General features: G+C 32.4%; 1 protein-coding gene across 1 annotated transcript; it reads left to right on the forward strand.

Annotated features, from left to right (window-relative positions):
- Positions 1–1,593: 1,593 nt before the first annotated feature.
- LOC136026388 (small nuclear ribonucleoprotein F-like) lies at positions 1,594–12,622 on the forward strand. The gene is made up of 3 exons (XM_065702941.1): positions 1,594–1,734; positions 7,826–7,954; positions 12,453–12,622. Exons 1-3 carry the CDS (start codon positions 1,729–1,731, stop codon positions 12,579–12,581), a joined length of 264 nt encoding a protein of 87 aa, XP_065559013.1. The 5' UTR covers positions 1,594–1,728; the 3' UTR covers positions 12,582–12,622.

Genomic DNA, 12,622 nt, shown 5'->3' on the forward strand with positions numbered 1-12,622 from the left:
AATGAGAGGAAACAAAAGAAATGCCACAAGGACTGGAAATAAGAGAAATGTTTTTAGACGTGGTAAAAAAAAATAGTCCTTAAATTAACGCAATTCGTGGCAAAAGAAGTTCTTTCGGATAAATCGCCCTTTCAGAAAGTTGTGTGAAATTTGCAATAATAAAAAAAAGAGTATTTTCTAAGCTTTATAACATAATTAAATTTATAATCATTTGCATTTGAGTATTAGAATGCTTACAATACTTTGAATTCGTTGGTTTTCTGCATATCACTGCAGTAATAATATTTGATGCAATTCAATAATTTAAAAAAAAAACTGTAACCAAGGCAAGCTCAGAAAATGCCTCCCTCAGACAATGAAAATTCCCACTCTGCTCAGAACTTCACTTTTCGTTCTTTCCGTGAAGGTCTCAATCCTTTTAGTACTTTTTTTTATGATGTATTAAGGAACAAGGAAAACACTTCTTAGACAAGGGAGCTACTTTCGTATAAATTGTCATACAATAAAGGTTCAATTTTAAAGGACGACAAAAGTAAACAATCTTAAAGTTAGTATAGTTTTGATTTATTAAAACTTTGATTGAAATTAAAATTGGAAAGTAAAAGTAAATCTAAAATAAGAAGAGATGAAAAGGTGAAAAATAAATAGATCTTAATCCTTTGGCAAAAAAACACATGCGAGATAAATCGCTATTTAACAAGTCCACTCTAGCTAATCCTGTTAATTCACGGAAATGTTGGGGGCGAGGGAGAAAAATATGCTTAGTAGGAAAATCCTTTGGCTTTTTTTTAGCCGGATATAGTAAACATCGACACCGAAGTAACCACGCACTACATTGACTAAAATATATTATTTTACCTCATATAGAATAATATTGCAATCGACGACTTTTTTTGTGAAAAATTTAATTATAATTCAAAATTCTGTTCAATTAATTCCGAAACTTATTTGATATAGAGGTTTTCTTTCAAATGAACTGCTAAACAGTCATTTATGATGTTCTAGTACCCCAATGACAATAAAAATGAAAAAGAGGACACATCATTCCTACCCACGTGAAAAAAGGAATTTCCCTGTTGTTCAAGCCAGAGGAGACTAGTTTTCCTAAGCAGGGTTTTTGGCAATGATAATTCTAAAGGTCAACTTTTTGTTTCGGTCGAAAGCCATTTTTTTAGGTGCTACGGGCTATTTTTGGAATTACAATTTGTTCTTTTTCGTAACAAACTTTTGCTATTAAAACTAATCGAGATTATAGTTGCCAGTCATGAAGCAGCTAAAAATGACAATTTATTCACCACAGGTTCTTTAAACGACATCCCCAAGTTGTCAGTAACCCCCCCCCCCAGCAAAAAGTCTTGACAAAACTAAGATAAGCCTTAATAATTCAAGCATCCGCAGAAACTTGTCAGTTTTCTGTAGTATATTTTTTCTTTTGTGGTATTATATGGCTCACTTGATTTGGGAAATTAGCTCCAACTTTACCCTCGCCAGGATTTTGACGAAATTTATCCGTTGCTATGGATCGTGGTTTGTTCTTCACTAGGTAGTTGTAAACCATGAATAGTTAAATTTCGCAAATTACCTTGAATTGAGCGACAACGCTGTTATTGCGCTGTGTGCCAGGAAAGGAAGAATTTCTGACCCGCTGTTAGGTTTGCTGATTCAGCGATTCGAACTTGAATTTCATTGATCTCTCATTGTAGCCTACCACTCTCATTTCCAATCAACATGACTGTAAGTTTTTTTTAATCTAATATATTTTATTAAAAAACCAAACTTCGTCTAGCTGATGTACTAAGGCGAACCTTTGGGCATAGACTATTTTCCATCAAAACTGTGACATGGCTAGTTTAAAAATATCAAAATCAGCAATTTAAGAAAAAATAATGCCTCTTTGCTTTCCATCCATTCGACTTTGTTCATTCCTATTATGTTTTACAATGGGGTTAATGTTGCTCTTTTCTTTGCTACTTCAGCTGTAGTCTAGGCTATTCTCTGCTGTAAAATTCTTGGTAAATATTGAGGAGTTCACATAATTCACCTACAAATAAAGTGAACATGCCACTAAGTGCTATTTTTATGCTCTTCCTGAATATAGTAGGCCTAGGCCTAATTGTTTTTCTTTAAGCCTGTTTTGGACCCTTGAAAATGGATAGGTAGACTACTTGTCTATTATATGAAACACTCAAGAAGTGAAATTTGGTTAATTTCTATTATAGGCTACTTGTCTAGGTAAAATTATAGCAAACCATATGACTGGCTTTTGTATTAAGTGAATATACCACTTGATACCTTTTTTATGCTATTTATGAATATAATAATTGCTTCTACCTCAAATTCAGATTTAAGCAGTTTTTGAGCTCTTAAAAATGACCTAAATATGGAGTATAAAAAAGACCAAAAATATTTGTCTCAAACTTTAAAACATTGATCTTAAACTTACTGTTTCATTATAAATCCGTTTTTTTAATGTTGTAAAATCCACAACCACTGATTTTCCAACAATAATTTGGATAAATTAATTTTACCAATGTTATGGCATTTTCTTCTTTGCACTGAGAAAATGTAGTATTATTTTGTCAAAAATAATGCAGAGAAAATATAGTATTATTTTGTCAGAAACAACAGATACTTTGTACTTTAATTGAAAATTCATCATTTTTAAGAGCTTAAAAAGTGCTTAAATTTGAAATTGTGGTAGAAGTGACTATTATATTCATAAAGAACATAAAAAAGGCATCAACTGGTATGTTTACTTTATTGGTAAGTTAGTTCTATGAACTGTCATAACTTTTTGAAAATTTGTCATTTTTAAGAGCTAAAAAAGTGCTTAAATATCAGTTTAAGGTAGAAGCAATTATTATATTTGTAAAGAGCACAAAAAAAGGCATTGAGTGGTATATTTTCTTTATACAAAAGCCAGTTATATGGTTTGCTATAAATTTACCCTTATCTATTACTATAAAACACACTTGAGAAGTAAAGTTCCATTAATAATAACAAAAAAGATATGATAATAGAATACTTTATTAGCAAATTGTCAGAACTACAACTTCAAAATATGCTTCCAATCCAGAATGCAGAAATGTCCTCAAGAACTGCATTAAAATGAACTTGGCCTTCTGCCTTTACTGTGGTCTGCCACATATACTCTACTAAGCATGAATATAAATGATGACAGGATGTACATTGTTGTTGTTTGTTCCTCCACTTTGTGGAACCCCACATTCCCTCTACTTTTTAGGTAGAGGTCCAGGTTTCTGGGTAAATATCTTGCAGTTTATATAGCCTAATTGACTTAGGCTACCAATAAAGTGAACATACCACTTGATGCCTTTTTTATGTTCTTTACAAATATAATAATTACTTATATCACCATTTCAAATTTAAGCACTTTTTGAGCTCTTTAAAATAACCACAATATAGGGCATAAAAAAAGACTTAAAACATTGGTCTCAAACTTACTGTTTCATTATAAATACATTTTTTAATGCTGTATAATCCACAAGCACTGATTTTCCACAATTAAGTTGGATAAACAAAATTTTTATCTTGCTGTTCATGCCATTTTCTTCTTCCTTGACACCAAATTTTCAATTAAAGTATTTGTTTTTGGTTGTTTTCTACAAATAATACTGTGTTTTTTCAGTGCAAAAATTATTTATAGTTAGATTAGGTTGGGTTAGTTAGGTTAGATTAGGTCAAAAAGTGCTTAAGTTGGAATTTGCAATAGAAACAATTATTATATTTGTAAAAAACATGAAAAAGGCATTGAGTGGTATATTCACTTAATTGGCAAGTCAATTATATAAACTGCAAAATATTTACTGGTTTCTTGGTTGACAAAATTATTTTTACAGTTCACTTTCAAGTGAGTGAAACCTGCTTATTACTGCTTATCTTGGGAAAATATAAGTGCATGTTCTTTGGTCCTTGGCAAAACCCAAATATTAATTTGAATATCCATGGTGAGACACTATATTCTATCACTAGTCAAAGCAGACTAACCAGTGTCCTCAAGAATTCTGTTAATAATGAACTAAAATGAACTAGTTCCAGAATCATGTTAAAAATGAACTTTTCTTTGTCTTTGAGATGGTCAAATGATGCTGAAGCTCCCAATTTAATTTCAGCTGATACTGAGCTCACAAATGACCTTCATAATTTTGCTAATAAAGTATTCTTTTTCATCATATTTTATTGTCACCAAACTTTGCTTCTCAATTATGTTTTATATAATAGACAAGTACCAATGGATAATTTTGTTCTATGTTTTTGGTATAAAAAGAATTAAAACATAGGTTTTTAACTTAATATTTCATTATTAAATCCATTTTGTAAAAGCCATGAAATCTGCAAGCATTGATTTGTAACAATTAAGTTAAAAAAATAAATTCAGGTAAAATTCTAGTTTAGCTACTTTTTGTTATCTTTGAAAGGGGTCAGGCTAGGAAAATGAAACTTTCAGTAATGAATCCAGGGCCAAAGACATGCTCTAGGGAGGTATTGCCAAGCTTCTATGTTAACCTTCTTCTAATTTCCAAGTCTTAGACTTATTGAATTTGGCAAAACAATATTTTAGCCTACCTTAATTTCAAGTTATAACTTTCTTTTTCTCTGGTTTCAGCTCTGAAAATGCAATTCCTATTATTTGAGTTGAATTTTAAACTAGATCAATGTTTTTTTTTTTTTCTAAATTTAGTAAATATATTTGAAGACCTTTGAAACCTCATAAACTAGGATTAAGCAAAGTTCTAGAGATGAAAACAGTTCTGCTGTACTTCATTTAAACAGAAGATCTGTTTTGCAAGGCTTCCCTTTTAACACAATGATATTTAAAGGTCGTCAAAGGTCACTGCCCCCCCCCCCCCCCCCCTAAAGAGAGAAGGAGTTGAGGTAGATATTTCAAAATACCTTTCCAGGACAAACTTTAGTCAGTAAACTCACCCCTGAAAGTTTCTTTTTCCAACCTTACCCCTTTCCAAGATAGCCAAAAGTAGCTAAACTAGAATGTTACTAAAATTCAAAACAATTTTTCTGTTTTCCCATCTGCCATGGTTCTACCATCAGCTTTGATTTTTTTTTTTTTTTTTCAATATATAGGTGAAACAGCAGTTTTTAAGCAGCCTAACAGAATAAGAAGAAAACATGGCAAATTTGTTCTGATTTTTATTTTTATTTTTTTTTTTTTCAAATCAATCTTGACAAGCCAATGTTGTGAATTGTACATATTTTACAGAATTGATTGATTATGAAATAGTAAGTTTGAAACAAATGTTATAAGTCATTTTTATGTCCTAAAGATATAAAATAAAATCATTATTTACAAAGGTTGCAAAAGGACTTAAAATTGAATTTGCAAGAAAAGTAATTATTGTATTCAAACAGGTAAAGTAAAGTTGTATACTTTTTCAAGGTACAATGTTGAATTTTGAAACTGAAATGAGAAAGAAGAAGGTGAATATTTAACAAGATGCACCTTCTTAGACTCTTTTCAAATATAGGCCTATTTTTGGCTTCCTTCACATTCTATTTTGAGCCTTTAAGGGAATTTACTACATTGAAAATCATTTTGCAAATCTAAGAAACATCATAAAAAATACGTTTCCTGTGCTAGCAAAATTTTGATTTACAGTAGTTTGTACAACAGAAAAATTGTCAAATTATGTTTCCTTTTAGCTGATTTTTAATGTTTTCCAAGCAGACATGTTAGGAAATAAATTAGAAAGTAAAAAATATTTTTGGGAATTGGGCTTTCTAGAACTTCAAAACAATAACTGTAGTTATGTTCAATAAAAAAAAAACTCTTTCTATAGATGTAAGTATCATACGACTGAATATCTCCATCTCTTGCACAAAGCAGTAGTAGCTGAATAGTTTTTTGAAAATTTCTTGGAAGTTGCCAGCTTTTAGTTTTCTTCATTTATTTGATTGCTATTTTAATGTTACTATTACTCCTGAAATAAACCATTTTATGCAGATTTTAAGAAAATATAGACTTAAATTGTTATAAATAAGTGCCACTGGAATATTTCACTTTTGAAAAACTGCTTTATAAACAAAAGTTATTTTTCTAACCAGTTTTTTTACCCATTTCTGGTGGTGGTCACCTTTTAAGTAGAGGTGTAGTTTAGGTTTTGTGCCTGGGGACAATACTGGTTTTACAACCCCTACCATCACTATCGCAATAGAAGTAAACAAAATATAATAAATTCAGTTTGGTGCCCCATCAGGGGCTACACCTGCAGACAGCTGTCCTCTCTTGCCCCCTAGCTATGAAACTGATTTTAGGGGACTTTAATGGGTCAAAAAGCAGTTTGTATATTTAGAAAATGTAAAAAGATGCATAATTTGGGTTGTTCATCTTCTTCTTAGCTACTCAATGTTTCCCTTTAGGGATGGATTGCATAAGTATTTATGATTTCTTTAAGTAGTTTTCAGATTTTCAGAATATCATTACTTGGTGTTATGGACTAACTATTGATACGAGATTACCTTAAATTGTAACTAGGAGCAATCTAAGAATTCTTTTACCCACAATTTTTTAGGGTTTCCTTCAAATGTGCTTTTGATCTGCATCTTTACTAGAAAAAAGTGTTAAATAGGAGGAATCAGTAGTATTGCTCTTTTGTTATTGTAATATTTATTCCAGAAAAAAAATCACCAAGATTACCCAAAAGCTTGCTGTTTTTTTCAGAATATAATTACTTGGTGTTATGGAGATTCTACTGTAAATCCTTACTTTTTGGCCGCTATTTTCTTTGGTAAGGTAGCGTACCAGCTACCAGGCACTGAAAGTAGGGTTGACATGTGTGAATACCAAGATTTTGAAAATTTACTGCTTCAATATAAATAATATTGTCATCTCATTTTTAATTGCCTGAAAACAGATGTCATCAGTAAATATTTACCAGCCCCCCCCCCCAAATACTACAGATGAGTTTTACTGCAAAAAAAATGCATTTTCTTTTGATATCTAGCACATACATAAGAGTGCTAGTAAAATGATATTATAATGGTGGAAACATGTACTTTATTTTTTTAATCAAACTCATATAACAAGCCAAAGGAATGGGAAAATGATTGGATATCCCACCGTGAGTCTACAGTAGCCTTCTCTAACATCCCCAAGAATTGCATAATTTTTCCCCCAGCCCTGATAAATGAGATTACTATTTAACTTAACAATTGACTAATTGAGCAGTTTATTAGCAAATCAACAATGAAGTGATTAAACTTTCTTGTGTGGATTTTTTCTCTGTTAAGAAGAAGGTTAAAATGGTTTTCAATCTTGACTTATTAACATTTGGTAAATAAATTTTCATAATCAAAGATTTATCTTTTACTCCTGCCTAGATCATATTATCCTTTGTCTAAATCTTGCTTAGGATAAACAATTGATTTCCAGTTAGATTCTTTTGTATTTTGTAGAAAATACTTATGTCTAGAACAAAATTTTTCAGGTTTTTAATAATTGCTATCTGAGCTGTTTCCTGAAATTTTATTTACTTGACCTACTCTTATTTTTGAAGTTCAAAGATTGGGGGGGGGGTGATTGTTTTCCCTCGACCATTTACCAAAATACAATCATATTGTATTGCTATGAATGACATGAAAGTGCACCTATGGTTTGTGAATGAAATTAAGGGATGTGCATTTTATATACTCTATACTGAGCAGGGAGATCATTTCAGATAATTTTAAGCCAAGAACTATCACTTGCCCAACTCTTGTAGACTAACCTTACTTACATTCCCTTGCCAAAATGACTGTCCTAGTTTTCAAGTACTTTCTTTTCTAATTTGATATACATTTACTGTTTCAGAGTTCAATGCCTGTTAACCCAAAGCCTTTCATCAACTCCCTGGTTGGGAAGATGGTAATCTGCAAGCTGAAGTGGGGACAGGAGTACAAAGGTTACCTTGTTTCAGTTGATGGATACATGAATGTTCAGGTATAAAAAATAGGGTGCTTTTAGTTCTTGCTCAGTTATGAAAGTCCTATAACAATACAATAGTTATTGTGAAAGTTTTTTTTTATGACCTCTACCCTTAAGATAAAATTTTGGGATTTCATACTATTTTATCAGTAGAATAGTTCAAGAAAATGGGTATAAGTACTGTTATGTGCAACACCTGCATATGCCAGATGTTTTGGCAGTCTCCTCAATGCACACTCTCTTGTCTTGCAGAAGAAAGCAAGACATAGTTATTGAGAATCTTGTACGGTTTGACATCAGCTAAGCTAATAAAACTTGCCTTCTTCAAAGGCATGTAGATCACAAAGAAGTTAGGTTAGTAGCTCCCAAAATCCTAGTTTGATGCTATATTAAAAATAAGAAATTTGCTTTCTAATGGTTACTTTCCTTTGCTAAGAAAAGCTGCAAATTTAATGAATGAACTGTAAATATTGAAAAGAAAATAGAATTCAGCAGAAAGTGTCCAATATTCTGCTGCAAAACTGCAGAGACACCCAAGACCTTTCTTTTACTTTAGTGACTTCTGTATTTTACTTCAAGTATGGTAAATGGTTTACCACTTGTATGGGACTGTGCTGTATGCAGTTCAGTAGTTTAAACAGTCACTTTCTGGATGCTATGCTCTTCAGTTTTTTCAAGGAAGTAGTTTAGCTATATCCATCAAAATTTCAGGGATTTCAGAAATTAATGTTTGAGCTTGTTTCTCGAAGTTTCATTAACCTAGCTCAATGGGTTTCTTTTTAGTATTAAACGCCATTTCACAGTCCAAATACAGAAATGAAAAATAAAACGATTTTACAGCTTCAACTTGTCATTCCATGAGAGTAAAGCACTTTGAATAATAATTACCACTAATATTTACGCTTTCTTTGCCTCAAGCTCTGTTTCTAACATTTTAAAATAAAAACTTCTTTTTTATCAAGTAGTGTCTCCAACATTTAAAAATTAAATCGTTTTGTATTCTCTGATCTTTTTAAAGTGTTTAATCCAAAAACGGAAATACTTATTGAAATTCAAACCTGTTTGGAAATAAGTATCATACCAAAAAGTAGTATTGTTTCAGAGAACTGTACCATTTTTGGAAAATGGAAAAAAAAAGTTTACCAATGTAGATAGGCAACATTGCTCAAGATGTACTCTAGTTTGCTAGTAATGCTAGAGGATTTCTAGTCGAGGTAAGGCTTTTTTAGGACTACTTGATATTAAAAAAAAAAGAAACTAAAATACATAAATTTGATATGCATGTTTTTTTTGCTTAACCTGATACTATATACTTATATTCATAAGATTCATCACATTTGAGCATGAGCTTTAATACACATCTATTCTTTGTTTGTTATTTTGTCCTAAGTCCACACTGGCTATATACGACGTTGGACAAAAAAAAATATAATGAAAAAATAACCAAGAGAAAGAGAGTAATTTCAGCCAGGAGACAAAAAGAAGTGGAAAGACTAATATTGATGTTTTTTTTTGTTAGTGTATTGATATGTTTTGGGAATTGTAGGTACTTGAGCTACCTATCCCCAGCAGTTTAAGGCCTATAGGCCGGTCGGTACCAATACGGTTCTTCCCACTCGCTTCCGCTCTTCTGCAAACTCCAAAACAAATGGTAAATAACCCCTTGTTTATTGTCTTCACTATGCATTAGTAATCACTAATCAATTTATCTCTTCTTTAAGGTATCAATAGAAGCCTTAACAATCTTTCTATCAACGTGCCAAGGCAGGTTAGAATTCAGGATTACAGTGTAAATATTCGGTATATTAGCCATGTAGCAGAGGCGCTTAAGGGAAATAGCCTCCACACTCAGTGGCTGACAATCAAATAAGACATGCTGGATAGCTTCATTGGTTGATAAGTAGACATGGCATAGAGGGGAGGGATGCAACTTCCAATAAAATAAAAAACTATTGAGAAGAAGGGCACATGATTTCAGACGGTAATAGAGCACTGTGTGTAATCTAATATGAAAAGGAGATAAAAATCAATTTTCTTTGATTAACATTAGATCTTTGCCTAATAATGCCTCGTGAATTGAGGTCAGAGGGAGGGCTTGGGTTTAACAAAGAAACATTGGCTGCTTGTAAATCAGCAGTATCATTATATTTGATGCCTTTATGGCTTAGAACATGTTAGAAATGAATCTGGTTGCCTTTGGACTGAAGGTGCAGAAGCTGTCTTCTAATATTGAGTAAGTCCTTATTATTGTCAATTCTATTAATAGAGCAATAGTATTGCCGATTTTGAGTCCGAAAGGCAAAGAATAATCTCATCTATGATGTTATAATTTAGAAGAACATCTAGGACCAGGCGAATGGCACACAATTCAGCGGACAAAATGAAAGATTCCAAAGGAAGGGGTGAATAAAGGTTAAGGTCCAGAGATGGAATGCATACTCCTGCTCCAGCTCTTTCACCCTGGAGAGATCCATCTGAATAGATTTTCTTGTGATTAGGGTACAACTTCGAAATCTGTTCAGCCAGAATAGTCTGAGTATCATAATTGAGAATTAGGTTTTCATTGATTGGAATAAGTTCTTCTTGACAAATAGGTGGACACATTTCCAAATGCGGAGTGTCAGTAAAGGGATATGCATAAAAGGGAATACTGACTCCCACTTGGGACCTCCAGTTCAAACTGGAGGTCCAACTGTGAACTTGGACCCCAAGATGAGGATTAGTGCAAGCTGCCTTTAAAGCAAAGGTATGTTTATACACAACATGCTTGCTTCCATAAGCTCAGATTCGGGAGAAGTATTTCTTCCTTTGACAGGATGCTCTTTTACTTAGGGAGACCAAAGCAGACAATTGTGTTAATTTAGACACAGAGTATGCTTGTGCAAACCCAGACGAATAGCAGAATTTTGTAAAGATTCCAGAGATTTAAATGCAGATGAAGGACGAACTGAGAAGAACTGGATACCATATTCATGATTAGAATGGATATATAATTTATAACAATCCAAGATAACTTTAAGGTGGCATCCCCATTTACTTTCAGTTAGTCTCTTGAGAACACAAATTCTCCAAATAATCGTGGATTTCAATGTACATGCCAAAACATTTTAGAATCTATTTATAGGCCAAGTAGCTTCACTGAGTTGCAATATGAGATCTCACTAGAAAAAAATCTCTTAAGCAATTAGTAAGTGTAATGGCATTGGTTTTGCTAATCGAAATTGGAAAACCAAAAGCTGAAGAAAATCTTTGAACTAATCTTATATCCTCTTGAATAAGGCTTTCAGCTAATTTCAGCAAAACCACTCGATTCTTGATAAGATAAGCCTTTTAGGGACTTTACTGAAGGCGGGCAAAACAGATATAGGTCGGTAGTGGTCACTAGATGGGTAAGAAGGGTTTAAAGCTGGAAATACTCGGGCAATCTTCCAAGCATCTGGGAACTTTTTACTTGTCCAAATAAGATTATACAGACTTAAGAGGGCAGAATAGAAAAACCTATTGGGACTCAAAAATCCATTTATTATAATTACCATCATGTCCTGGGAAGACTTGATCTACATTCAATTCATCTTGGGGAAATGGTTCCATCAAGGCCCTTTTATCTAAAGACGTATGAGACCGGGTAAAAAGTATGTCCTAATAATGACCAAACTGGCCATATATGACGTTCGACCAAAAAAGAGAAAATATAATGAAAAAATAAACAAGAAAAAGAGAGTAATTTCAGCCAGGAGATAGAAAGAAGCGGAAAGATAAAATAATATTATAGATAGAAGCGATAACTGTGAGTATTATTATTGTTGATGAAGCATAAGCTTTTTGTTTCTTTCAAGAATGAACTAATGATAGATTTTTTTTTCAATTCCGGTAACGATAAAACTGACCCTTTATATAGTCCCGTGTTCTTGTGGGAAATTTCATATTGGCAGATCAATAGCTGAAGAGACGACTACATGAACACACGGTTTCAGTAGATAAACCTCTAAAATATGAAAATAAAAATGAAGATTTTGATTGTGACCTGGCCCTCCATGTTTTTGAACAGCCAACTAATTTAGTTCCCTTTGACGAGGCATTTCGAATTCCCAGAGTAAATGGTTTACCACAGTTTTTTTTTTTTTTTTTTTTTTTTTTTAGGGTGGCAGTCGAAATTAAAAAACACAAATAGAGATCTTGTTTTAAATAGAGATATTGGAGGTATTTCTGTAAACCAAATCTACGATAACTTAATACTAAGAAAATCATACAATATTTTTCGCATTTTAAACCAAGATCATCTGAACGCGTTAATAATAAAAATCAAGGCAGAAGTCAAGCTAATCGCTAAGCAGATAATTCTTGCCCAATATAATTTTGTAAATATTCTTTTATTTATTATGTTTTTTTTCCGTGTGTGTGATTCAGTGTCTTTTCTGCTCTGTTTGATTCAATTTAAACAATCTTGCTTATTGGATGAGTAATCTTGGTATGCTAAACCAGGCTAAACATGCTTCGTGTCTTTAATTTACAGATGGAAGGATGTGAAGAGTTTGAAAAGGGGATTTCCACTGCAATTGGTCAAGTTCTTATCCGGTGTAACAACATTCTCTACATCAAAGGCGCTGATGAAGGTGGAGAAGAAGGGGAAATGAACGAATAGATCCCTTTTTTATATTTTTTTAATTAAACTTTAATAATTGA

The sequence above is a fragment of the Artemia franciscana genome, chromosome 4 (assembly GCF_032884065.1).
Source record: "Artemia franciscana chromosome 4, ASM3288406v1, whole genome shotgun sequence".
Classification (NCBI taxonomy): domain Eukaryota; kingdom Metazoa; phylum Arthropoda; class Branchiopoda; order Anostraca; family Artemiidae; genus Artemia; species Artemia franciscana.